The sequence below is a fragment of the Idiotropiscis lumnitzeri genome, chromosome 6, assembly GCF_059441095.1.
Source record: "Idiotropiscis lumnitzeri isolate Australia: NSW breed Sydney's pygmy pipehorse chromosome 6, RoL_Ilum_1.0, whole genome shotgun sequence".
Lineage (NCBI taxonomy): Eukaryota > Metazoa > Chordata > Actinopteri > Syngnathiformes > Syngnathidae > Idiotropiscis > Idiotropiscis lumnitzeri.
The window spans coordinates 14,956,621-14,983,892 of NC_142396.1; the positions used below are offsets into that span (position 1 = coordinate 14,956,621).

Genomic DNA, 27,272 nt, shown 5'->3' on the forward strand with positions numbered 1-27,272 from the left:
GTTAGTCCATTAGTTCAGTACTCTTATCATTATAGTACTATTATCATTGCAGTAGTTTTTTCATTGCAGTATTTTCTATCATTCAGTATTTTTTTTTTTTTTATCATTGCAGCGTTTTTATTTATTTCCCCTCTGTACCATGGACAGACATGAGTGTTTCCTTACACTTGTATATGTTGTGGGATGTAAGTGTGTATATACGTGGGGATCTGTGTATATACATATATACTGTGTATATTTGCATGCTTTTTATGAATGTCTGCTGCTAATGTTATACATTAACGGCTACATTACGCCGCCTCTGTGTGATCTATATCTTTGCTGCTGTAACACTGCAAATGTCCCCATTGTGGGGCTATTAAAGGACATCTTATCTTATTGTAACTATGATTCTAGAACGTTTGCGTATAACCCCCCGCCCCCCCCCAAAAAAAAATAATGTAAAAAAAAAAAAAGTGAGTATTCTTAAATTAGATTTATTACTCAAAATGGTTGGTCAAGTTTACTTCCCACCTTGTCTTTAAGAAAGCTGTGCGACGCTTGGCCCGCAGGGGGCGCTAATACTCGCAATGCAGCCGTTGTGTCGCTCGGCGGTCCAAGCAGGCTGACACTGAGTCGCCTCCTCCAGCTTTGGAGCTCCCTCTCCACTCTCTCCATGTTGAGCCCGAGCAACTTCTCCACAAGAAACCACAACACTCCTCCAATCTCGCGTTGCAGTCTTGTTGCACGGTTTCCTTCTTGGTCCTCGTGGATATGACTCCAAACTGGAACGGGAGCTCGGAGACGACTGCATGATCCCCGAAACACGGCCGACAGTAAGTTTGCATTTTTGGAGCTTCCTCGCTGCATCATGTCGGTTGCGATAACTTGCTATTTTTAGCTAACGTTACTTGTATTTCTCCGAATAACGTGCATTCGATGGTGTTCTTCTCCAGCGCGTGCTTGTTGGCAAAGATGACACTAACGAGCATGAATTCGGACATTTTGTGCTTGGAAGCGAGGGTTCTTTTAGAAATACTTAACGGTTCGCCGTTTGGAGGAATTCGCCCACTTTTGTGTGTTGTGAGGCAGGGCGCAGGCTAACGTGTCTAGCTTAGCGTTAGCGACACCAAGTCAGGCTTGGCCACGTTATCGAGCTGTACCGAGCCTCGTGCCCAGCTTTGTTTTTAATTTGTTTATTTTTGCTACACTGCCAGTTGGCCGAATGGTAACCCTAAACACTCGCGATTGATGAGAACTGTGCTAGCTCCTGGAAAGCAACGCACGTCTCTCTGTGGACGCTTGACCCATTGATGGCGTCTTTATGTGGATTTGTCAAAGAAAAAGGGTAATCTGAAGCCCTAAAAGGGCATATGTGACAAAGCATTCCCCCGAGATAAACATAAAGGATGAATGTGACTGTGAAAAGGGTATTCATCATCAACATGATGCACGACTTAAGCTCACGATGTGGCGATGTAACGTGAGAATATGTCGTGGCGAGGGATTCAAAGATCACACCGAGTGGCTGGGAGACATTAAAATTGTGTAATTTGTAGGCGTTGTCATTTTCTGATTGGGGGTGTTGACTAAATGCAAGCAAATTCTCAATGGCAAATGCTTGTCTGCTGTGTCCCCCTTTCTGTTTTCATCAAGGCCAGTGTCATTACATGTAAGTACACTATTTGGGTGTCTGTGGAACAATCTTGATTGACTTTACTACAATTTTGTGTAACATCTGCCCTAACCTGTAGTCATTACACCATCAGATTATTTGGACAGTCATAGTCATGGGATCTTTGAAATGTTTAAGAAAAGAAACATGCTGTACATAAATGTGTCGCCCAGTTCTGCTCTGCCTCTCCCATCTGTGGACACAGATAAGAAGCTCATCATATAGATACGTGCGATTTAGCGTCAAGTGAGAATAACGATTCATGTTCACTTACATTAACAGATTAACAAACACTAAAGAGCTTCTCAATATAGTATTTAATCGGGATGTGCTGTGGTTTTAGTCTGTACTTGCTTGTTGGCTGAAGAAGGACAGTATCAATTACGGCAATCAGAAATTGGTGTTCCAGGGGAAATGATTAATTTTACAAATGGCTCCAAAACTGGTTGATATAATGGAAAATAAATGCCAGTTTCATTTTCCTGAGCAAAAAATACATGTAGTGATTTTATTAGTGATCAATAAAGCATGGTGACAACTTTAGTATCAACAATTTCACCCACCCTGTTTGTTATCCAGAGCGATAAAGGCTTAATGACTGGTTGTGGATGTGTAATAACCTGCTATTGAATGACCGCGTAATGGCACCCTCCAAAAGCAGAATTCCATTCTGATCAGTAATACTGACAGGCCAAAGGAAGTAGGTCAAACGATCAATAAAAATCCACTCTGCTTATGTCTGTGTTACTTTATACACTGAACATCCGATGTTCTTTTGATGAACGCTAAGTCCATCCATTACCAAAAAAAAAAAAAGTATTTTTTTTTCCCACACCCCTTTATAGCTTTAGTAATGATTGACATTTCCCGGCGTTGATCTGTTAGCGCTAACGTCTGCTCATGACGTGTGTTGCTCTACCTTGCTCAGGCGGGGATATTTAATGGTGTTGCTCCCTAAGCCTATCAACTAGAACTCCGGCTTTGCTCAGCTGTTGGATGATAAATGAGGAGAGAGTGATGGTGGAAACTGATGGCTAGTGAGAATTTGAAGAGCTGTTTGAGTCACGTTTTGTGGGTGATAGCTGCTGTGTTTTAATCATTGCTTGTTTCAGCAGCAAGGCACAACAGATGTCCCAGCTCCCATGCTGTGCAATGCTAAATACTTAAAAGACGCCATTTTCAAGCAGACACTGTTGAGCTGACCTCTACACTCTTGTCCCTGCTCTGAAACCAGCTGGGATTTGTGTTACTTGCCCTTTGCCACTATCGATATATTTTTATGCTGCAGCTTTCACCGCATACTAAGGCACACACATACATTAGCTGTTCTCATAAAACTGACGACACTGAATAATAATGCAATCACATAATGCAGTGCTTCTCAAATAGTGGGGCTGCCCCAGTGGGGGGGGGGTGCAATGCTGTGGGGCGCGTGTGACCCTGCGGCACATGCTTTTTTTTCGCCGTAAGTGTAATTGCACATCCACTCCAGTAGTTGGCTGGGATAGGCTCCAACATGCCCGCGAAAAACTGACGATTGATAGAAATTCTCTCAAGTAAAACTGCTTCAAAGGAATTCTCTCAAGTAAAACTGCTTCAAAGGGTGTTGTTTTATGATATCTTATTGGAAATACATCACACCACTCTGTGCATGTAGTCCATTGGTCAAGCCACCCGTGTGGGTGTTATTTTTACATTTTATTGACCATTCTAAAATGCTGAAAATGTCTTGCTCTCTTTGGCGATGTAATGTTAACGATTGAACGGTTTTGGGGTCTTCTGAGAAGTGATTGATGTTTGAGGTACGACTTTTCGGCCCGGCGCCAGCGATATGTGAATTGCAATTGAGTGTGTCCGTTGTTGAAAGTACCATAAAATCCTCTGCTCTTTAAATTTTGACTTTGATTCTGATTTTTTTCACTGGTTGCACTGGTTGCTTGTGACTCAGCCCTTTAGTGTTCCTTTGTGACATAATTGCTTCCCCTTCTCGAGTGTGTGAGAAATCTGGGCTGATACTGCTCTATTTTGGATTTATGAGAATAAACATGCATTTAGCTGTCGATGTTGTGGCAAGGGTCTTGTTGCTTTTTTTGGTAAAGTATTTCCTGAAAGCGACTTAACAGCTGTATGTTGTTAATCCAAAAAAGTAGCTCTCTTTAAAATTTCACATTTTCCCACAGAAGAACCTACCTTGTATATGGATACATTTTGCAGTGGGAAATAATATTTATTATGTATGTGATACACTGCTCCATAGAATCGATACATTGTTGACTTTTAACTGTTTAAACATTTTCCCAATTTCTATTGAGCCAATGCACATATTGGAAATATTGGAAAAAATCTCTAGGATAATTTCCCGTGGCACACCTGATAATCTCTTACGGGATGTGCCATGGCACACTGGTTGAGAATCACTGGTTTAAGACATATGACACGACGCCATTGGCACTTCCTGTTGGTGGCATTGCTTCATTTATCTCCAAAAGCTTTCATAGCGCCTTTAACATAGATAGTGTTGACGTTTAATAGTGTACATACGATAGTACAGGGAAGGGAAAATGGTGTGGCCCGTGCTCACACTTGGAGTGGTCTTTGATTAATTTCTAAAAATAAGCATGTTTACAAACAGCTGAGCGATCCCAGACACTCCCTATTTGGACACCAGGAAGTGAGGTGAATACATAAGTCTCGTAAAAGCTTTATAACTGAAAATGAAATCGATCCATGGTAAGCCACTTTCTGCAGGATGGAACGCTGGTGGGAGTATGACCACGAGCAACCCAACGAAGCACTACCAAAGCTTGATGAAACATTGCCATGTAGATCAAAACTTAAGTAGCAAAGTCTGGGTAACTCTGAAGACAGCATGAACAGAGGTTGGGAAAAAAAACTCACAAATTGTCCTCTTTAGCCCCCTCCACATATTTTCAATGCCTCGGGACTGAGGTGTACACTGGAGGACATTGAGTCTGTTTGGTAAACCATGTCTACAATTTTCAGTATGAAAGTATACTCACTCTTGCAATGAAAAAAATAGAATTATTTTTAAGGCTTTTAAAACATCTTAACCAGGGATGACATTAATTGTGGAGGGCACTGTAAGTTTGTGCATTTCCTGGGCTGTCAATTTGAAATAATGTCCTGTTTTTTATAATAAGGCGATGGAAATTTAGATCAGATGATTTTATTTATTTATGTTTATTTATTTTTTTAAATTTAAATTATTTGAAAAAACAACAGATGAATGGGTTATTAAATGTATTGAGTAAGCAGCTCTAAAATTGAAAGATGTTCAGCTAATCCATGTGATCGGTATTGGAATCGGTATGGGCTGATCTCACTCATCATCATCATAATAATCATAATAATAATAATAATAATGCATCAGATTTATATAACACTTTTCTGGACAACTAGACACGCAAAGCACTCACAATGGATGCATTATTCATGCAATCACACGTTCCTTCTCTGGTGGCGATAAACGTAGCTTTCCTCGGTCAGGCTGATGGAAGCGTGACTGCCAGTGTGGGAATCCAACAGTGGGCTTTCCCGTTACTGGACGACTCGCTCTTACCTCCGAGCCATGGCTGTTCCGGATGATGAGTCTTAAAATAGCTAACATATTACCCTGATGAGAACACCTCTAATACGCCCAGGTTGCCCTGATCTAAAATTGCTTTCTTTCTAGTTAGGAAGTGTGCGGTTCTTTGTGTGCCCCTCTGTAGCGCTGATTATAAATTGGGGCCCTCCTCTCTAAGTTGGATGCAGACATTTCATTTCCCCCCTCAACACGTGTCAGTTATGCTGTTGTACTATACGAATTATCTTGCAAAATATTTGTGTTTGGACAGTCTAATGAGGAACCAGTCAAGCTCAAAATGTCCTTTAAATGCTTTCCAGTTGTGTTCCCTCGAGTTATGTTTAACTGTAGGAATTGCTCACATTTATTACTCTTTCAATGAGCGGGTAAGATAACGAACAAGTCATTGTTGATGTTATTCGTGTAGACATGATCACATGTGCACAGTCGCACACACACAATATAAGCTGTGCAAATAACCTGGTGAGTGAGTGGTGACCCTTGAGGTTTGTTTCTAGGCTGCAGGTTGTTGTATGTGTATTTTTAGACCGGTTTTAACGTCATACCTCCAATCATCCTTTGATTTTTATGTCTTGAGAGATGACTCAGCAGTTTGTACATTTTATAATTAACAGCCATTTCTCATAGATCTCAAGGCCACTTTCGGGAGCCATTTAGTCTCTTGAAATCAGTAGGGATGCACGATAACTGTTTATTTCCATCAATAACCAAAAATATCCTGCTTCTCCAGACTGATACTGAAAACGATATTTTCTTTTTGTAAGCTGCACGCTATTCTCTGTAACGAGTCCTCAAGTAAATTGCGTACTCTTATTGAAAAAAATAAATAATTACAAAAGCCAACCAGCCCCAGCAACAATTATTCATGCCAAGCATGACAGTAACTGAAGATGAATGACAACTTTAAAATGGACCTTAGCTCCCCGAAGATAACTTGCACCTCAATTCCTTGGTGTGATTTTGTTTTGAAATTGTTGCCGACAGCGTATGGTGGCGTGGCGGCTGTCTTGACTCGTCGTCCCTACTGGAGTTAGGGCTAGTTTATATTGGCGACAATAACTATTTCCAGCAAAATCAATGCAACGTCATTCTGAAATTAACAGCATAAGCATCAGAAGCAAAAAATATTGGCTGACATTCATGATTTGTTTTTGTTAAAAGCAAGCATACACTTCACCTCCAGGTGAGTCCTTAGGTTTCTCAACAGAAATATTTCCCATAACAGTGGAGAATCAATTCAATCCTCCCCTCTAATTACATGGAAAAAGGTGACCCTGTTGCCTCATTTAGCAGTGCCCACATATTTGTTCAGACAAGTGTTGACTTGCTCCTCTATCGATAAATCTGTTCTAAATGGGGTTATTGAAATTTCCTAGCCAACCAACAACTGTTACAGTGGGTGGACTTTGTTTCACGTTTGCTGCTCTGAGTATGTAACAATGTTAAAGTCACCCAGATCAACAACAGCAGATGTGTTTTTCAGACATAAAGAATCAGATGTGTAAAAGCTCCGTGGTGAAACTAAAGTTTAATTAGGAACTGGTTCCCACCTGCCATTGTTCGACATTACAGAATATAAGAAGACAATATTTGTCCAGTATTCATTAGATGCAGATTGCATTGGCATTGACAAGTTTCACACCTGCATATGTTACACCACTGGAGCTATTAATTAGGTCACACCAAGATGGCCCAAATAAATAATAATAGAAACAAATTGTGGAATGCTGGCATAGCTCCTCTGTTGTCTTGAACAGGTGCCTCTGTTTTGGTCTTGCGCCAAAATCTTGGGCACTTAGGGCTAGATGATAACTGTCAATTTAAATACTGTTCTTCAATGCAAGGTTGCAAATTTGACCACATGCTTGGTCAGTTTCCTTTTAACATGCACATTATATTTTCTTTCCTAAAGCTTTGTCATCCTCATGCTTGGGGAGTTGTAGTTTTTTTTTATTTATCTCATTCACTGGCTCACCTCTGAAGCCCACCATCCTATGCAACACATGGTTCGTCAACATACAGTCAGCTTGTAATGCAGTAAACTGTGTTAAACAATCTGTGTGCAATAGAAATATCCTAGTATACACTGAATTTCATGTTAAAAAGTGCTTTAAAATCTTTATGAACGGTATTGCATTTGAGGAGTATAACTTTTGATAGTAGAGTTTGCATGAGAAATCTCACTGGTTTACGTGGCATTCATCTGTGTTTACTTGCAACCATAGGTTCGTCTTGCCCATTTCTTTTTAGGTGCTAAAACACCCCTAAATAAAACAAAGCTTTCCCAAAATTTGAGAGAGCTCAACATTTTATCGACTGTATTCATCTTTTTTAAGAAGCCAGTAAAATCATAAAATCATACTGTACTTGGTAAAAATGTCATATTTTAACAACAAAATACAGTAACCCCCTTTGGCCTTAAAAATGGCTTGATACAATTCATCCCTCCCACCTCTCTTTAGCCCTGTGCAAGTATGCAGAGTCTTCCAGTTATATGAATTTGTGTAATTGAGCAGAACCACCTTGCATTAACAAAGAATGGGACAAATTCTGTTTATGTTGTTAGGTAAGAGTTAGCTGATGTTTTTTTTCGTGCGTGTACGTACCTTTCTCCTGTCGACCAAATGCCCCTCTGTATCGTCAGATGTATTCTTATGTCAAAGCTGGCATCAGCCCTAAACTTTTGATCCAAGAATCGGCTTTGCTTGCAACAGCTTTATACAAAATCGACTATGCTCTTTTAATTTGTTGGATTTGGGGCTTATTACAATAAAATACAATTAGACCATAATTAGTGAATAAAATTATTGTATGTCCGATTAATTGAATTAATTTTGTATTCATACCTGATGCAGTGATGCTTACAATTTTTTTTGTCCGAAACAAAAATAATTTTGTTGCATTTATTGTTTAAATTAATATAATTTGTGCTTGGGATGCGATCCTTAAGTCAAATAAAGTGCAATTGTATGATGGTTTATTTAGTAAATAAAAATGAAAAGAGTAAATGTTTTAATAGGTTGTGACTAAAATGCCACTTCAAACTTTGACTTTCTTTTTAAAATTAGACCAACTCTTTCTGGCTAATGTTTATTTCCGCATTAGAGAGAACATTTCCGGTGTACAGGCATCCACTAAATGTATGTAATTAATGCATGTGCATTAATTTTCACTCAAACTTTGTTAAAATTGTTCTTTCAAGCCACATTTATAGGCTGTACAAAGATGGGATGTAATTATTTTCCTTTGGCTTGACTTAGAGAACAAGATGCAATTAGAATGTCTGTTGCACAAAATGTTCTGCTGCTTCAAACTAGGAAGGCAACAAATTTAGTTTGAGCAGCAAATCAGCAGCTTTGGAATATAATTGCACACTACCACTGTGCTTTACATTCGTACTTTGTTTGGTTCAGTGGGAAATGGCAACACTGGACTCACTTGACCTCCAACCAACCGTGTGTTTAGTAAAACTTTAAATGTAATGAAAAAAAAAACTGTTTTGTTCATTGTTAATGAGGAAACACTTTAATAGTTTTGCTGTCAGTTGAACTTTTTTTTTAAATGGCATGAGTCAACAATTATTCAAGTCCGGTAGTTCTTTATTTGTGGCTTTACAGTTAGTTGGCAAACAGTCCCAGAGAGGTTCCTCCCTTAGGACTGAGCCTGGAGCTGGGAGGGCTGAGTCTCCTCCCTCGTTAGCAAAGAGCATTGAAAGGAGGAACCAAGGATGTAATGCTCTTCGGAGGACTTACTTGTTTGTCTATGTGACAGCTTTTTTTTGTGTTTGTGCATCTCTGCAGGTGCGACAGGCGGCTTTGACAAAAGCCACTGGATGTGGTGTGCACTACAACTCAGGTGAAAGGTAAGAAGAGCGCTCCCCTACTTAACCACCATTTTCATACTTTATTCATAATGAATGAGCAGTATTATGGTTAGGCCTCTATTGGAATTAACGCTTTATGTTCATGCTAGGCTCCGTATTTTGCCTTGTAATTGTCTATCGACACGGCATTTGCTGACTGAAGCTCATTTATCACTGTTGGTACTTTACTTAAATTACATTCAAATTATTTTTGCATTTAACGGTAAAGAATTTTGTATGAGTGCTGATATAGGGTTGATGTTTGGGATGCAAATTGCTGGCTAAAAGTAGATACTTATCTGTCCTTTATTTGGAATCAGAAAGCAGGAAATGTTTGATTTTGCCCAAGGACGACTTGCTATAGATGGAATGAGATGAGGATAGCGGAGAGTACTCAGCGATCTTGCATGTGGTTAGAAAGTGTAATGACAAGGTACTGCTTTTTTTTCTGCCATGTGTCTTTAGAAGAGTGTGTATTTTAGTGACTTCTGACAGGATAATTGTACTGTGCACCGTCTATATTTATGTTAGTCGTATAATGTGCAAAGGAGTCATTGGAGTGTTGTTTGACTGTTATTTGAAGAATATGGTACCTTCCTTTTAATTATTTTTTTTGTTGCCAATCCTAACTAGTAGTTCCACATGGGGGGGGGTATTAACTACAATAGGGCAAAAGTGGTATAAATTCACTATGGTTTTGGATCGCTTCAGTCCACAAAACAATGACGGCCCTTTTTTATGTCCAGTTTGGGCTGGAAGGTGTTGTCGTCATTCAAAGCCCTTAAATAAACCTCCACTATTGGCAAGACCAAGAATAGAACATACCACATATCCTCCCACAGAGCATCACAAATTATCCAGTGTTTTCTTTTCTGGAACAGTTGACTTCCATTCTTATTCATTTTTTTTCCAGTGGAAAAAAGTAGCTTTAGACAAGGTTAATTAGAACACCCTGTAAGATACCAACTTTATCTATCAATATAGTACTTACAACTGAGATTTCTCTTCTCTTGGTCATCTGTTTTCTTTTCTTTTCTTTTTTTTTTTTCCTTTTTTTTTTAACCCAAATGAGGCAATGTGATACCTTTGGAACTTTCAACCCCACACAATCTTTACACCTACACTATTTGTTATCTGCAAGCTTCCATGAATCAGGTAGTAACGTGCTCACTAACAAACAAATGTCCCAACAAATCCAAATGCAAAGCTTTATAAATATTTTCACATTTATCAATAGTTCATCATGTGGAGTTCCGCACCCCACTTTGTAGTATTCTAGTTTTAATTGCTGAAACAACAAATGTGTTGCTTGCCTAAGACCCTTTGTACAGTTCTCTATATATTATTATTAGGAGGTGGACTCACTCCTGTCATCCTGATTGGTTAATCATGCTGACGTCACCAAAGGACTTCATAACAGTATGCCATATTCCCGGGGTAAGAAAAATTGGTATTTCCCGGAATATAAATAAAATGTCCCCTTAATAGTAAATGTGTACATAGCGCTTTATGTACACCATACAGTGCCCAAAGCTCTGTAAAATAGTGGTAAATTGCCCTCGTGGTAATGATCCCGAATGCTGGCTGGTTTAGCCTGTATGCTACATGGTAGCTCACTACAGAGACCATAGAAGCCTTGGCTGGTTGGCATAAAAAGCAGCCACCTTGCGTGTGTTTGCTCCAAGTTCATTATGACTCGTTGAATTCTTTTGTGATTTTGACACAGATAGGGTTGTGTTCATGTTACGTGTAATTTTCTAATTTTGGCTTTTACATAGTGTCCCTGTTCTACACGGCGGCCACTCAGAGTGAAGGCCCTATCTATAGCTATCTATACAGACGCCTGCCTGCCTGAAATTTACGCGTTTTCCTTTTTCTCAACGATTGTCAGCCCCTGGAGCCTTTCAAAATTTAGCCATTTGTTGGGCTGTCGACGTTTGAACTAACAAATGGAGGGAAAAAAAACATGCGCGTTGGTGTTTGTTTTACGTCAAATATTTGCAGGGTGCCATGAAAAGATTCAGAGCACTGTCGAAAGAACATCAGGAATGATTTTATGTGTATGGACAGTTACCATATTAACAAAACGCCAATTCCAGTGACGTCACACCATCTGATCCAAGTCCGGAAATTGTGCTTTGATTTTCCTTGTTCGAATTACCACTCATTTGTGCGCAGCACTAGTGATTAACCTTTAGTAAAACAAAAGTAAGTGGAACAGCAGACGGTCATACATGTGTGCATGCTCAAGCTGCCGTTAAAGACTGCTAAGTAGAATAGTTGATGCTCATACTGCACTTGGCCGCAGCCAATTTGGTTATATGTAGGTCATGTCATCCATTGGCTATGCCGCGATCGGAGACAGGGTTGGGGGTCTGAAAGGAAGTGGACTGAAGGGAGGATGCAGGGATCTGTTGTATGCTCGCACACTTTTTTTATGCTCTTAACCTACTGAGTAAAATCATGATAAACTGACACCCAGCTGGGTTTATAGCCCCTTTAACATTATCTTCTTTGGACACACATTGAGCCTCTGTTCGCCCATGCTGCACCCACTATCAAGCTCCAAACTAGGTCAGGGCTCCAGACTGCTATTAAATGGTCGGTAGAATTTTGCCCCAAAAATTATGAGGCAGCGGGAGTTAGCTTCCTCCACTTCGGTCAATCTTTTTTTTTTTTTTTTTTTTACATGAAATGTTTTCAAAATTAAATTTGCTCACATACTTCTGCTCCACACTTCGGATCAAGACCCTTCATCAAAACGAGGCTGGCATAAACAGGATTTTGTGATGACAGAAGAAGCCAGGCAAGAACGGGAATGGGCATGAGTCAGGGTTAGCCTCATGTCGCGAACTTCGGTTTGCCCGATCGGCGCTCGTTATAGAACTGTGGGAGTGGGACAACAAGGGGCATGGATACAAAATGACGCTATGTCGCCATATTCTTATTTCCAATAATACATGATAAAAACTGCATGCTAAAGATTACGCTATTCATCGTAGATCTTTTAGGATAATGCACAACAACATCAAGACACTTAACGGCATTCTGTGTTCACCTTCGACACTTGTAATAAGGCTTACGACTGGTCACATGGAAGTGGTGGGTAATATTTCCAATCTTGTTTTCAATGCCCGTCCTGGAAATCGTATTCACCCAGTCAGTGGCGCTGTTTGGCGACCTCTGCCATAAAGTGAGCAAATAAATTCCATGTTTTGGTTATCCATTGTTAAAATGTCAGTGTAACATTAATATTTTCATACTCTTCTCATTGAATTATTCTTTGAAATATTAATTGGAATGCATGCAAATGCAGTGTCTTGATTTCTGTGAGGCTAGTTAGTACACAGTCATAGCCATGAATACAATTGTACTGTTTAATTCTGCATCTCATTGAAGATAACCTTTTGGACCAGCCATTTGAATTCATTCATTTCGATTTTGGGTTTGTTGTTATAACAAGAAAAGCAGTATTATTATAAGATTTCATTTCATGACCAGTTGAATTTATGCAGCCATCCAGCCAGGCAATTCCAGATGTAAGCAAAACAGAAATAAAAGTTAATATTTCTATTGAATAATTGAAATCTTGGATTTTATATGAGTTTAATGGATTTTCTCGCACAATTAGTCCAAAAGATTGTCTTTACTGTGTACACAAAACACAAACACACCATATTGTAGCAGAAGGGTGAATGGAACCATGCTGGTAGCTTTTGGCATCAAAGTCCCCGCCCAGATAAAAACATTTTTCCCGTCCATTTCCACTGAATGTGGCCGATTGCACCACTCACCATATTTTAATTTGAGAAAGAGAAAATGAAGAACACGGATGGCCAACTAGTCAGAGGTTAAGAGAGACATTTTTTACCGATTCTGCAAGGAACATAATACACAAGAAAACTGCTCCCGTTCTGTCCCATCACTCCGAGGTCTCTTTTGCATGACTTGATGAACTCCCCTTTTTTGTATGGCTGTTTCTTCTAAGCAAGATGATATCAGTGCTTCCTAAATTTTGGGAAAAACTCTCTTTACGTTTCTGCTTGACTTTTCTAAGTGAGCAACTTTTGATTGCGAAGTTGACACCCCTTTGAAAATTCCTGGTTATTGTTCGCTTAGAATGAACCGATATTCCGGTAAATATTTGAAGCCTTGAAATGTTCGAATGGTGCCGAACATATAAAACAGAATGGCTTGCCATTGTGTTCAACAAAAAATGTTTCATGTTCATATTTTTTTGAGCTATGCTTTCTTCCCTCCCATTTTGAGTATTGCCTGACCAAGTCATAGGAGAAGTACGTTTTTTTTCTTTACACTCATTCACCTCCGTTGACAAGCAGCTATATGAATAGCATAAAACTGGGAAGGCTGGTGCTGATTAAGTTAATGCCACACAAACGACCAACACCTCCTTCAGGGTCTACTGGTCGATTGCGAACGACGCATTGGGCACCCATGTCTTATACGATACTCCTTCCATCCAGTCACGGTATTATTTAACAATGTCTTTGTGCATGAGCTACATATTTCGATAATCCATTTAAAACTCTCTGTAATATTGTAGTTGGTCAAAAAAAAAAAAAAGGAAGTCATCCATCTGTCCGTTTTCCCAGCCTCCGAACCGATTTGTTTACACATTAAATATTTACTTTGTTCACACCTATCCGACTGAACTGCACCAGAAGGGGGGAAACAAATTAGTTTGATTAATTTTTGTTAAAGGGTTTAAGTACAAGTCATGGTTATTAAATAAAATGTCCGGTGTGAGACGAAACTATGGTCCTGCACTCCACCATTTGCCTGTTGTCATTTTATCGGTCCTCTTATTTGTTGTTCAAGGTTAATGTTTGACAGAAATATTTGGTATTGACTGAGAAGCTGTTGCTGCTGTGCTGTTATCTTTTCCACATTGCGGTCATATAATTGGGTAAATATTAGCAAAACTTCAGCTAATGTGTATGGTGGGAATGCGATTGGCACCGTATGTATGTACTCTTATTATATATACGGATATATATGCGCTTTTTTTCTTGCTTAACAAAGTACTTTCTTGAGATACATCATTCACTTTACATACAGAATCTAGTGATTCCCTCTGAACAAGCCTGCAGCTGTGATGACCAACTTTGCAGGTCTGCTCTCCATGTTATTTATCCACATGAGGTACTTGACTATTTGTGTGCCCAGACAGTTCTGTTTGCTGTTGTGTAATGCGAAAAGCTTTGAGCTTTCCATGCAGGCTACCCTCAACTGTTCATGCACTGCAGAAAAGAAATTCTATTTATAGACCCTCCTTACAAGGACAAATGCATCTCTCTATTTAAAAAAAAATAGTCCCCCTTTTCAGTTTCCTATTCTCCACATTGATTTAAAAAAATGAGCAGAGCGCAGTACATAGGAAAATAACATCAATAGGATGAGTAGAACATGGAGGAAGGAGCTGGTGAGGTCTTTTTGTAGGACAGAGCTGCGTCGGCCTTAGTCTATAATGTACAGTATGTGGTGAATATGATTTGAGTACAGTATCGAAAAAAGGTGCTATGGTCCAATGGCTTGCCACTGGGGCATTCCACTCCAAGGCAGTCGGGTCAAACGCCAGTCCTCACCTCATTCAAATGAGAAAGATACTTATCAGGCTTCTTCAGAGCTTACTGATGACCTGATCACTAGAATGAGGTGGGTTGCAGCCGGTAGAGATTGAAAGCCTGCAGGAACACGGTCCTCCAGGACTGGATCTTGACACCCCTCACTCTAAGGCAGTGATAACCCAACCACCGGTCCGCGGGCCACGATGGGCAATACAGATGAAAGAGAAAGGGGGAAAAAACTTCCAGTACTTCCGGTTTATTTATTATTCAAAGCTAATATTTTATTTTGAAAAACTTCTCTCTGTTACATCCACCTATGATGGAATCTTGACGCATGTCAAGAGGCTAAATGTCTCTGTCACATTACACATTACATGCTAGCAAAATTAGTTAAAAATAATAAAATAAAAAACCAGACCGTGTACAAAGCCTGCTCTGCACAAAATGCGGCGAGCGGCTCTTAATAAAATGTTGCGGTGAGTTATACTGTATATGTTTGTACATTTCTGTGTTGCCTCATTTTGGTACATTTCAGCGGGGCACTGCTAATATCGTGACAAAAATGTGGCTTCACGTTTTTTGTAGTATCCAATATTATAGTTGTTCTGTGGTGCATGTTTTATTACCAGAGTGACCATATTAAGGTACATAAAAATACATAGTGGATTTGCGCATTTTGTTGTAGCATTTTATTAGTCAGGCCCCCCACATACAAGTTGTTGACTTGTACAGCTTCAGCTGTTCAACAGTCGGTGGTCTCTTACACTTTATAATGTGCCCGATATTTTCAATGGGAGACAGGCAGGCCAGTCTAGTACCCGGACTCTTTTACTACGAAGCCACACTGTTGTAACACGTGCAGAATGTGGTTTGGCATAATCAATGGGGCCGTTCATGAAAAATACGTTGCTTGGATACCAGCACAAGTTTCTTCAAAACCCGTTAACCTATTAATTAATGGCGCCTTCACCAATGTGTAAGTTACCCAATGCCATGGGCTTGTCTTTTTTGCCACCTGTCACAGGTTTTGTGGAACAACGTTCTGAGTTGCCCGATAGTTTGAAGTGAAACAGTGCACACGCTGTTAGGGAATAGGAATTTTGGGTGCAAGTCCAAGTTATTAGTCTCGGTTTTTATGAAATACATTTACGAAAAAAAGCAACTTATGACCTACATATTGTAAATCTTTTTTTCCTTCTTTATGATGCATTTATTGACTGGTGCGACTTGCACTCCAGAGCAATTTATAGTCCAAATACAGCTTATATCTGGATGAGCGCAGAGTAGCCTTCGAGACGGTTCCAGCTGACGTCAACTATGCTCCATTTAGCTTTGTATTTTACAGTCAGTCTAATTGACCAGTATCAATTATAAACGAGTATAATTATCCATTTGCTGAGCGCTGGGCAATAAATATATAGATGTTGTTTTTTTTTTTTCATTTTATCAGTGCTCTTGCAGTTGGATGGTGGAAAAAAAAAGATCATTAAACAGCCAGAGTGAATCAAATTGCAATGCCTTTGGGTCTGTCTTGAAATTCCCAATGGAATGCACTTTTCTTTATGAAGATGCACCCCATTAGGTAATGGAGGTACTTTAAATCCTCAGCGCACTGCTTGTGGATGTCTGGCGAGTCTGGTCTGTTATCCTTGTAAAGTAGCATTTTCTCGGGGCTGTCTGCTGGGTGTGATGAGGGGGAGGAACACACTCTCTCTTCATTCACAGGCTATGTGCAGTCTCAACGGCTTGTCATGACCAATCTTTGTGTCATGTTGTGAGAATGACAAGTTACTATACAGTATGTCTTTGTTGCTACACCAAAGGTTTGGGTTCCAGACATGCGCAACAGAGAGGTGGGAGCAGGAATGAATTTGAGAGATCACTTGTTTGACATTACCAAATAAAAGATCTAATAGTTTTTGTATTCAACAATATTGCAGTGATTATCGTACATATTTCATTATTGTTTCTTTTCCCCTGTCGTGTTATTTTTGTCTGTCTTTTCCACAGAGAGGGCGAGCTAATTTTTAGGATGAAGGAGGAGAGTTTGTACCACCGTAGGTTGTCTTTGTGTCCAAATGCAACAACGCCACCCAAAATTGACCCCCGCACCCTCACAAGAAACCTTTCTTATGGAGGAGACAATGACCTCTACAACCTCAGCTCAGGTAAGAAGCCATACATATACAAAAGACCCGAGCAGATGTTCATTTGCCACTTTGGCCCGGTCATGCATTTCCAGTCTGTCAGCTGACTGGCTCCCTCAGTTCATGTGTCTGTGTGTGGCTGTGTGTTGTGGGTTCCCACTAGGCAGTGAGACAGACAGGCACGATATCTCCATGATGACTAATGAACTTAGTCCTGCCCAATCACCAGGCAGCAAGGTAAGAGCACAGATATCTGATTGGGCAATTCCATGGCAGCTTCTCCTACATGTCTTTTCTTTTTTTGTCATTGCCACCTGATCAATTGTTTAGGGTAAATTTTCAGCACATTGCTGTGGTTTTTTTGTGAAGGCCATGTGGGAATTAATTGTAACCTAGACCTTTTAGACCTCATGCAACATTTCGTCCTGCTGTGATTTTTGTCCCTCTGTCTATGTTGCCAAAATCAACTAGATTTGGTCAATATGTTTTTCACTGGCTTATTTATGCTCCTCGTGATGTTTTGTCTTCTGCATTTGTGTTCTGTAACATGTGAAGAAATGACAAGCTTTAAGCATTTTTTTTTTATCTTAAACATTTTAAAGATAAAACATCCAAAGTTTGAAGACAATCCAATCAACTGTGTAGGGGGAGTTAATTCAAGTAAAAATAGATCATAAAAGGCCAAAACCGCGCCAGATTCCAAAGTAAATTCAAAATGACGTTTGGCATATTGGGTAACACTTTATTTGAAGTTTGTTAATAAGTCATAATCATGACTTGACACCTGTCATGAACATGAATGCATCCTTATGACAGATGTCATTAAGTGTCATTCGATAAATGATGCCGCTTTTGATACATTGATCAATGCCAGCTTTGCATCAAAAGTGACATAATTTAACGAATGACACTTAATGACATCTGTCATAAGGAGTCATTAATTTTCATGACAGGTGTCATGTCATAGTCTTATAACAGTCTTATGAACAAATTAAATTCAGTGTTACCGCATACTGCTGCAGAATATTTTTTTTTTTTTTAGATTTTGGCCTATTATACATGTCTCCAATATTTGGATATTTTCTGAGCTTTATGTGGGCATGTGTAGAGTAACCGTTACCTGACAAACCCGTTCGCAACTCCCTTGTCAGGTCCCCATGCTCACATTCTGAAAATGTAATCTTTCATCTTCCACCTGCCATTGTTCTGCCACTTGGCACAAAGCCAACATTTATACTTTGCCATGTGTGGTTTATTGCAAACAGGGGAAATTAGGGTCAAACTGGAATCAGCAGTTAAACTTTGTGGCCGTGTTTGCGCAATATCCATTGTGAATAGAGCGAGCAAACCACACGTGCAATTGGAATTGTTATCTGTGGATGCAGTTCATGCTTTTTGTATTCGTCCCTCTTTTTTTTTTTTGTGGAGAGCAAAGCGACATGAGTCACTTTTGTCTCCGTGTCTCGTCATTCACTGCATCACCACAACCTGCTGCTATTTTTCAGGAATTTTCAAACTATCTCATTGCACTATATTACATTTGCAAAATAAACACATTGAAGATGCAGAGGGATGTTTTTTTTCCACTTGACCATTAATAAAAGCCACCTCTCTTCCTTCTTTGCTCCAGTCTGAGTCTAGGATGTTTAATGGTCTGGAAAAGGAATGCCCCTCACCGACGGAAAAGCTTGCTCGAAAGGAGTCTCTTAAGGTTTGCGCATGCGTCATACAAGTATCATCATTATCTCATCGAGCTCATTCCATTCAGAATTAAAAAAGGAAGAAAAACACACTGTTATCTTTTTTCAATTTATTGCAGTCACTTATTACCCTTAAAAACTTTTTTTAATAGTAACATTTTTCAATGCCCTGGGAATGAATTGTATTTTTATAGGACTTTGCTTCCATCTAGTGTATGTACTTAGTATACATGCTTAGTGCAATACTTTGAATACTTCTGGCATGTACCATTTTGACAGGTCCAAAAACAGAATTACCGTCAAGAAAAGAAGCGGGCTGCCAAAGAACTGTTCAGCGCGCTGAAGGACCCTAGTGTTGTCATTATGTCAAACTGGCTAAAGGTGAGATTGCTGACGCAATGTACACCTGTTACTGACACCATATAGACAAAAATATACTGTAGGTGTTATTTATAAACTGTTCCTGATCATTCCGCATCTTTTGAGCCGACAGATACAGCAACGGGAGGAACTATTTTTGACACGCATTGTATTGTTGTAATCAGCAGCCGCTTCAACCAGATTCAATAACAGCCGTTATATCTGAACTGCAGACTGGAAGACTTCACAGTAAATCGGATCGGTGATACATTGATCCCTTAAAATAAAAGCCGTTTTGTCCGCGATTTTATCTCTCCTCACAAAGGTTCATGAAAAAGTCAGCTTTTGTTGAGATTTCTTTCAGAGAAGTACTTGGTGGCTCATAAACAATCAGTTTGTATTTGTATTGTTCGATGTTTTACGATAAAACATGATTGGAACATCGGAGATGTATGCTCTAGGTTCTGGAAAAATAAATTGCGATCGGCAGAAGTCTGGGTCGGCAGGTCAGGATTTTTAGATATTGGTGATCAGCCTGAAGATTGCGATCGCTGAACTCCTAAACTATATGCGAAGGCGTTATGTTGCACTCAGTGAGGCAAATAATAGTCACGCCAGGTACTGATTTTCTGACCCCACCTCCGGGCACACCTTCCCCATACAGTAAAACTGCACATTCCAGCGTGGCCTTTTATTGTGGACAACATTAGGCATACCGGTATTCTAATTGTCCTCTCTAATCAACATCTTGATAAACTACACTGTTGAGGTTGCTGGATTATCTCTACAAAAGAGAAGTGCTCAGATTTAGGCTGATTTGCGAACAATGAAAAATGTGAGCAACAAGTGTTACATTTACAGTATATTTTGCACATTGCATAAATGGCATGTATCTACATCATGTAGAAATTAATATTGGTTACACTTGCATTACACTATTCATATAGCAGTTTTTTTCATGTGTTCTCGTGCAATACTTAAAATGACCCTCCATTGCCTTTGTTCTTTTTAAGATCCGTGGCTCTTTAAAGAGTTGGACCAAGCTGTGGTGTGCCCTGAAACCTGGTGTTCTTTTGATCTATAAGACCCCTAAAACTGACCACTGGGTAGGCACCGTCCTGCTGAGTGCCTGCAAACTCATCGAGAGACCCTCGAAGAAGGATGGCTTCTGCTTCAAGCTTTACCATCCACTGGACAAGTCCATTTGGGCTGTCAAGGTCAGACATGTTGGTAATCTGGGTGCCCCTATTGATCGGACACCAATTGCTGATGGCTAAGGTTACTGTAAATAGACCTTGCTGGGTCAATGCCCTCCTCTCCCCGTCATAAAACACAGTGCAAAAACAAGAGGTGAAGAGATGGATTGTAGTGCTGAAGGAGATTTTAATGGTGGACCATAATAGCACCACAGACATTAACAACGTTAACTACAAACTCTTTTGCGTTCATTAGATATTAAAAATAATGTGTGTGTATGTATATATATATATATATATATATATTTTTTTTTTAGGTTGCTATGTTTTACTCTCACGATGCATTCCACAGTGTTTGTTCCGTATGTTTAGGGTCCCAAAGGAGAGAATGTAGGATCCATCACACAGCCTTTACCAAGCAACTACCTGATCTTCAGAGCGTCCTCTGAGTCTGATGGTGAGAATTCGTTTGTCAGTGTCGAAGCCAAAAGTTTTCGTTCCTCCCAGGGCTCCAGACTATTTTGACTAATAGCTGAGTGGTCCCCAACCGGATATTTTAGGGGTGCAAGGAGAAAATTTAGGGGCACGTTGCAAAATATTCACATTTCCATTCATTTTCACTGTATTACTGATAAATGAGCTCAAGTTTGGAGTCGAAGATTATCATCAACAATGTTATCATATTTTTTTAATCAGCAAATTAACTGATCGCTCATGAACGAGTAGATGAAAAATTTACTTGCAGTGTCTCAAATTTGGATGGCAAAGTGCCACCATTTCGGGACAGCCTGGAGCCCTGCTTCAATGCTTTAAAGGTGTTTGCCTCTTCAGGCCGATGCTGGATGGATGCGCTGGAGCTTGCTCTGAGTTGCTCCAGCCTTTACAAGCTAACAGCCAAGTCAGGAAAAGAAGGAGATATCAGCACTACTTCTGAGTCTTCCCACTTCCTCCATCTTCTGCAGTCTACCACGCTAGCAGACGCAGAGCTTTTGCAGTAAGTAAGAACTCATTGATGTTGCTGCATAAGAAACAGCTGTGATACCTGACCACCGCGCATATAAGTAACTCATCAGGTTTACAGAGCTTGTCAAAATTGAACTTTTGGTTCACTGCAAAAATGTGTATTGTTATTTTTCTCTGTGCCAGTGACACAAAGCGGCAGGCCGAATTTCACATTCATGTTGTAGTGAGAGGAGTTTCATTTCGACTTGTTTTGCTCCAATCTTGTGGACAATGTAAGCAAGTAAAAACCTTATTTGGGGACAGGATCATTTGTTGTCTTATTCATAGCAAGGCTCAGTTCCTATTCCCTGCAAATAGGAGTGAAGCACTGTATTTATACGTTGTGTGGCATTTTCCTTTGGGGAGGGGCCATGAGATTTTTACAAAGGAAAATGTCTTCCGTTGCTCAGTAAAGGTTGGCAGGTGCTGCTTTCCAGCTCAGCCCAATTGAAAGTTGTCCCCAGTTTACAATCTGCAGCAGTTGCATATATTTGTGCTTAATGTCACATATGTCCATCAGCATGACATTGTGTGTGTTTGAATTCTACTCTGGAAAATGTATTATAAAACTGCTATTCGAATTTCTCAAGTCAGCCATTCCTCCACCCCCTTTTCTGTGGTTTCACTTTATAGTGACATATTCATCAAGCCAATGACAACATTCAGAAAGCTCACACGGCTGAGAAGCAGGAAAATCTTATAAATGTGAGCTATGTACCTTTTAGAGAGAATAAGATGTGTTGTCATCCAGCAGACGTTAACAAACAATAGGTTTGTAACACTTGAGCCAACAGGACTATAATCTTTTCAGTCTTATACGATTTACGATTGAAGACAATTAGGAGGACAGCTCCTCGTATAGACGACTAGATTTACTGGTAACAACTTCAATTATTTGAATAGAATGATATTTTCCATGTTGCATTTCTCTGCTGCAGAACATTTTAGCATTGCTTGATTTCAGATTTGATTATTTGCGCATTTTACTTTGCTCTGGAATGTGATTTTTCTGGTCTGTCAACTCGGGTGTGTGAGTTCCTCATTTGTGGTTTCCTTGCTTTTTCGATAACCTCGTTCTTTGTCGTTTGATTTTGGACTGGAGCGTAGCGTACGTTGGAAGTAGCCGTATTTCTTTGAATATGAGCATTTGTGTACCTGTTTTGAAAGATGTCATAGTTTGCAACAGGTGGGAGCTCAGCGGGTGCACGGACATGTCATGACAGGTCTTTAAAATTGCTTTTTACTCGGATTTAATGTTCTACTTTCTTTGAGATTATATAAACAAACGACCATGTTGTTACAAACGAGCATATTTGTTATATCGTTATAAGGAAATATTACTTATATTGTAACCGTAATATTTGTCTTTAAAACATTCTTTGAATACTGACACTATTTGTTAAAGGCCCAACAGCACCATCTAGTGACACTCTGATTGGTCTAGTCTCTCATAGGGTAGAGGAGTCCCTAAAACGTCCACTTAAAGGGGTCACGTTCTAAAACGGAAAATTAAATTTTTAATGATTCATTTGTTAAGGTGAATTTTAAGAAAGTGTGTGTTCCAAATACAGGAGGATCAAACTCCTCAGCCTCCCTGGTAAAGCCTTCCCTGGGAAGTTGAATCTCAGATCCCGGAGTAGCAGATTGGCCTTAAGTAGTGTTGTGGAGGGTGTAAAAGAATGTGTGTGTGTGTGTGGGGGGCGGGGGGGTGCGAATGAAGTATGAGATACCGGACCCCCAGTATGGGCCGTTTGGTCCATATACAACCAGTGTTAGAGTTTGGTTTACATTGCCGGTTCTGATTCGTTTCCTGTGAGGGTTTGACTCCGCCAACTCACCCTTTGTGGACAGAACTTCTAGGCACAGCCAACGCATTGCAGTGGTCCGGTTTGGTTGCCTCGGTTACATTTCAGATTTTTGCAGATGGTGTGCTTTGACTGTCTTTATGAACTTTCCCTGGAACTGTTCCCAGACGTTTCGTGTATGAAGCGGGGGGAACTCGAGACGAGAATCTGCACCTGCAGAAAAGGGTGTGCCTTTTCTAGCTTGGGATGTCCTAAGTGGAGCAGTATCTTGGGGTCTTACGGGAAGAATGGAGCCACAGTTAGAGAGGTGGTTGCAGCATCTGTAGAATTTAATGCTAGTGGCTAGCCGGGGAAGGCCGTGGGAATCCCCCCCCCCTAAAATAGTTGGACAAAATGGCTGTGGATGGCGAAGAAAATGGATAGGTGGATACTTTTTAGTGCATGTTTGAGTCCCTGCTGCAACACACCTGATTCAAATGATCAAGATTATTATCCAGCTTCTGCAGATCTTGCAGATTATCTGATCATTTGAATCAGGTGTGTTGCAAGAGGGAGCGATGGATAACGGCACCAGCCCTCGGGGTACAGGATTGAGGACCTCTGCTCCAGGGGGTCTGAAAAGTTCATAACTCAGGCAGAATTCTTTTACATCTGCTTGTTTTGTTTTCTTCACAACAAAGATTATTTGCCAAAAATTACTGGAGTAGTGTGCAAAACATTTAGCGACTAGTTAAATTGTGTACGTGTTCGAATGATTCGTTGTATACATAAATGTAATCTTGGTGTTACTTTATCTATGTTACTATGAGGTTGAACGAGTCTGTGCTGCTTGGTAATCACCACATGGACCCTGATGGATTTTCGGACAAATCAGAGCGCGATGGTCACGATGACTGGGACGCCTCTGCAATTGATAATGGAGGAAGGTTGACGGAGGAGAGTGACGTGGACCAATCAGATGAAGCGATGTCTCCCATAGTGCAGGGGACAGTTTATGTCGAGCAGGGCACAGAAGAGATGGCCGAGGTGAGATCCCATGTACACAAGGTGTCCCTTCTTGCTTGCGTAACAATTTTAATCACAAACTTGCAGCATGTCTACATACTTTATGTTTTATATGTCTCAGGCTGGGGAGGCGTCACAAGTTGAGACTGTTTCGGAGGAAAACAAGGGTCTGATCTGGGGGATCTTGAAGCAGCTGCGACCGGGCATGGACCTATCAAAAGTGGTGCTGCCCACATTCATCCTGGAGCCTCGTTCCTTCTTGGACAAGCTATCTGACTACTACTATCATGCTGATCTGCTCTCACAGTTAGTATTGCCGTGTAGTTGTAATCTAATGTCTGATTGTCTTTGTTGTCATACTTTTTAATGATTACTTTCTCCTTTAGAGCTGCACAGGAGGACAGTGCATATGGCCGAATGAAGCAGGTAGTCCGATGGTACTTGTCTGGTTTTTACAAGAAGCCGAAGGTAAGATATGTCCCGGGTCAATTTATTTTTACCCCATAAATAAACACTAAATTAAAACATTTTTATTTTCTAACACCAAGCAGGGAATGTTAAACCATATTCTGTTCAGACATATACAGTCAAATAAAATTAGACCACCCTTTGTTTCTTGACTTTCTTGTTCATTTTAAATGCCTGGTTCAACTCTATGTTGGACAACCAAAAATTCTAAAGTTTAATTTAAGAGCTGATGCCAATGTTTTTCTTGATAACTCATCCATCCATCCATCTATTTGCTGTACTGCTTACCCTCATAAAGGTCGCCGGCATGTTGTAGCCTATCCCAGTTGTCTATGGGCAAGAGGCGGAGTACAACCTGAACTGATTGCCAGCCAATCGCATGGCACAAATAGACTAATAACCATACTCAGTCACAATCACACCTACAGACAATTTAGTCTTCATTGAACCAACCATACATGTTTTTAGAATGTGGGTAGAAAACAGCATACCCGGAGAAAACCCACGCTGGCACAGGGAAAATATACACATGCCATACTGAAAGCCTGTATTTGAATGCACGTCATTGTCTCTGAGAGGCACATGTGCAAACCAGTTGGCCACTGTGAGAAACTTTTTAGTCAACCAAAAACGCTCCAGTTCTTACAACCCTGTAAAGTGCTTTTCGGCTTTCCATATTTTTTAGTCACAAGGTGTTATGAAGGACAAGAAATTGAAGAACACAATGTGGACTAATAATTATTTTCCATGAAAGTTTTGTAAGAATAATATTTGAAATGTAAATATTATTGGCATTTCATTCATTTTAATCTTATACCAGTATTGTTGATGACATTCTTGTTTATATATAATATTGTGATCTATTGTTCCTGTTAAGTTTTGGAAATAATAGAAAGCTTTGTGGCTGAATAGATTCCAATGTAGTTTTTTTGATAGTGTACAGTCCACTTAGGTTAATTGTATAGTAATTGCCTTAGTACACATTTATAAAATAAGTTACACATGTATTGGTCAATTCACCGACATATTCTTCATTGCATCTATGAATATTCCAGGGTCTAAAGAAGCCTTATAACCCAATATTGGGTGAAACTTTTCGCTGCTGTTGGCCTCATCCCCAAACTGAAGGCTGCACTTTCTACGTAGCTGAACAGGTGAAAACAGCAAGACTTGTGTAGATGAAATTCCGAAAACCTGCTAATTACACAAATTTTAATAAGTTTGGAACTGATACATGCCAGATGGGAGTCTTGGCAGACACATTTTTGCTCTCAAGTTCTCAGTGTCAATGTCACAATGTTTCTTTTTCCAGATTTCGCACCATCCACCCATTTCTGCCTTTTATGTCTGCAATAGAAAGGATGGTTTTTCCATCAGTGGAAGCATCTTGGCAAAGTCCAAATTCTATGGTATGTAGAATATTACACTTAGTTTTCTTTTCCACTTCTGTCCTCGATAGTCTTACATGAAAGACAAAAGCAGAATACAAGATTGCTCTTGTATTTGGATATTTGGCTCATTAGCAATTGTTCAAAAATTTGACAGTCTGATTAAATGATATTTTCTTTTATTTCCTTGATGATAATCTCTTTATTTTCAGCATTGCTTATTAATCAGTTATCCGGGAACATTTGAAGCGAGTTACTTATTGGAATCCAGAGAAGTTTATATTAATGTTAATGCTCATAATGTAAAAAAGGAAGAAAAAAAAAAGACACGTAAAACTTTTAGTCCCGTTTTCTGTTGCGCTTTGAGAGGTTTTTTGTGAACCATGTGACCATGTGAACTCTAATCAAGTTCTACTCTGCTGCTCTCTCGAGTAGGAAACTCTCTGTCTGCAATCCTGGATGGAAAAGCGAGACTGCTCTTTCTGAACAGGGACGAGGAATATGTCATCACAATGCCCTATGCTCATTGCAAAGGTAACTACCCATTTCCTATTTCATTTCAGCACAACTTTTTGTGCAATATATGTTGGAAATATTGACACACTGTCTGTAAAAATGCAGGTATCAGTTTTCAGCGTGCACATTGCTTGATATATTTCTAACATGTCTGCCTGTCCTTGAAAGGTATCCTGTATGGAACTATGACACTTGAGCTGGGTGGAAAGGTTACCATCGAGTGTGAGAAAAACAAAGGTTTCACTGAGCTGGAGTTCAAGTTAAAGGTACACTGATGACCTCTGCTGTTCAATTTGAGCTTTGCAGTCTGCGTCGGTTTCAAGGAAAAACACATTTTGATTTTGCTTACTGCAGCCGTTCCTGGGAGGCCCGTGCTCTGTGAATCAGATCAGTGGCAAGATCTTTGTGGGGGATGAGCTTGCCGCCACCATTGATGGACATTGGGTACAAAAACCTTCTCTTGCCAACTTTTCTGTTCTGTTTCCTATTTTTTATTTTATTTTTTATTTTTTTGCCAAATCGTTGGGTATGACAATGAGTCACAGATTTTTTTTAGATCAGTGGTCACCTTAATGGTGTCCCTGGGCACAGGATTGCCTCCAAGGATCACATGAGTGAGCTGCGGGCCTGTTCTGAAAATAGCTCAGCAATGAAATTAAACTGCCGATATGAAAATTATTAAATCTTTGTTGATTAGTATCTTCACATAAATTAAGCATTTAAGTACATATAATTAGGGCACATTTGTTATTTTCAGAAGTTTGGTAGCTCTTCAAATTAATCCAACAAGCAGCTTGCAGTCTCAAAAACGTTGATGACACCTTGATTTGGTTTTCTCAGCTCAAAAATAGTATGCTTTGGTGTTAAAGTATTTTTGTCTTCCAAAGATGTGAGGCAATCTTGCCCATCTCCTCCTATCGATATAGTAAAACCAATAGGTTCTCAGTTATTTATTTTTTTCATCATTTATCGAT

At 39.8% G+C, this 27,272-nt stretch overlaps 1 protein-coding gene across 2 annotated transcripts in view; it reads left to right on the plus strand.

Moving 5' to 3' along the window:
- The first annotated feature begins 573 nt into the window (after positions 1 to 573).
- Positions 574 to 27,272, plus strand: part of osbpl5 (oxysterol binding protein-like 5) — a 32,217-nt gene continuing 5,518 nt past the window's right edge. Inside the window, exons 1-17 of one of the 2 annotated variants that reach the window (XM_088298750.1) lie at positions 574 to 815; positions 9,062 to 9,123; positions 16,722 to 16,879; positions 17,022 to 17,095; positions 18,489 to 18,569; positions 18,838 to 18,939; positions 19,932 to 20,135; positions 20,487 to 20,571; positions 20,946 to 21,108; positions 23,731 to 23,947; positions 24,048 to 24,232; positions 24,313 to 24,394; positions 25,450 to 25,548; positions 25,707 to 25,803; positions 26,218 to 26,316; positions 26,467 to 26,564; positions 26,653 to 26,742. In XM_088298750.1, coding sequence (XP_088154876.1) covers positions 792 to 815; positions 9,062 to 9,123; positions 16,722 to 16,879; positions 17,022 to 17,095; positions 18,489 to 18,569; positions 18,838 to 18,939; positions 19,932 to 20,135; positions 20,487 to 20,571; positions 20,946 to 21,108; positions 23,731 to 23,947; positions 24,048 to 24,232; positions 24,313 to 24,394; positions 25,450 to 25,548; positions 25,707 to 25,803; positions 26,218 to 26,316; positions 26,467 to 26,564; positions 26,653 to 26,742 — 1,920 coding nt within the window. In that variant the 5' untranslated portion in view covers positions 574 to 791. Of the gene's footprint in view, positions 816 to 9,061; positions 9,124 to 16,721; positions 16,880 to 17,021; positions 17,096 to 18,488; positions 18,570 to 18,837; positions 18,940 to 19,931; positions 20,136 to 20,486; positions 20,572 to 20,945; positions 21,109 to 23,730; positions 23,948 to 24,047; positions 24,233 to 24,312; positions 24,395 to 25,449; positions 25,549 to 25,706; positions 25,804 to 26,217; positions 26,317 to 26,466; positions 26,565 to 26,652; positions 26,743 to 27,272 lie in introns of those variants that run through there. The other variant, XM_088298751.1, reaches the window with a different exon arrangement.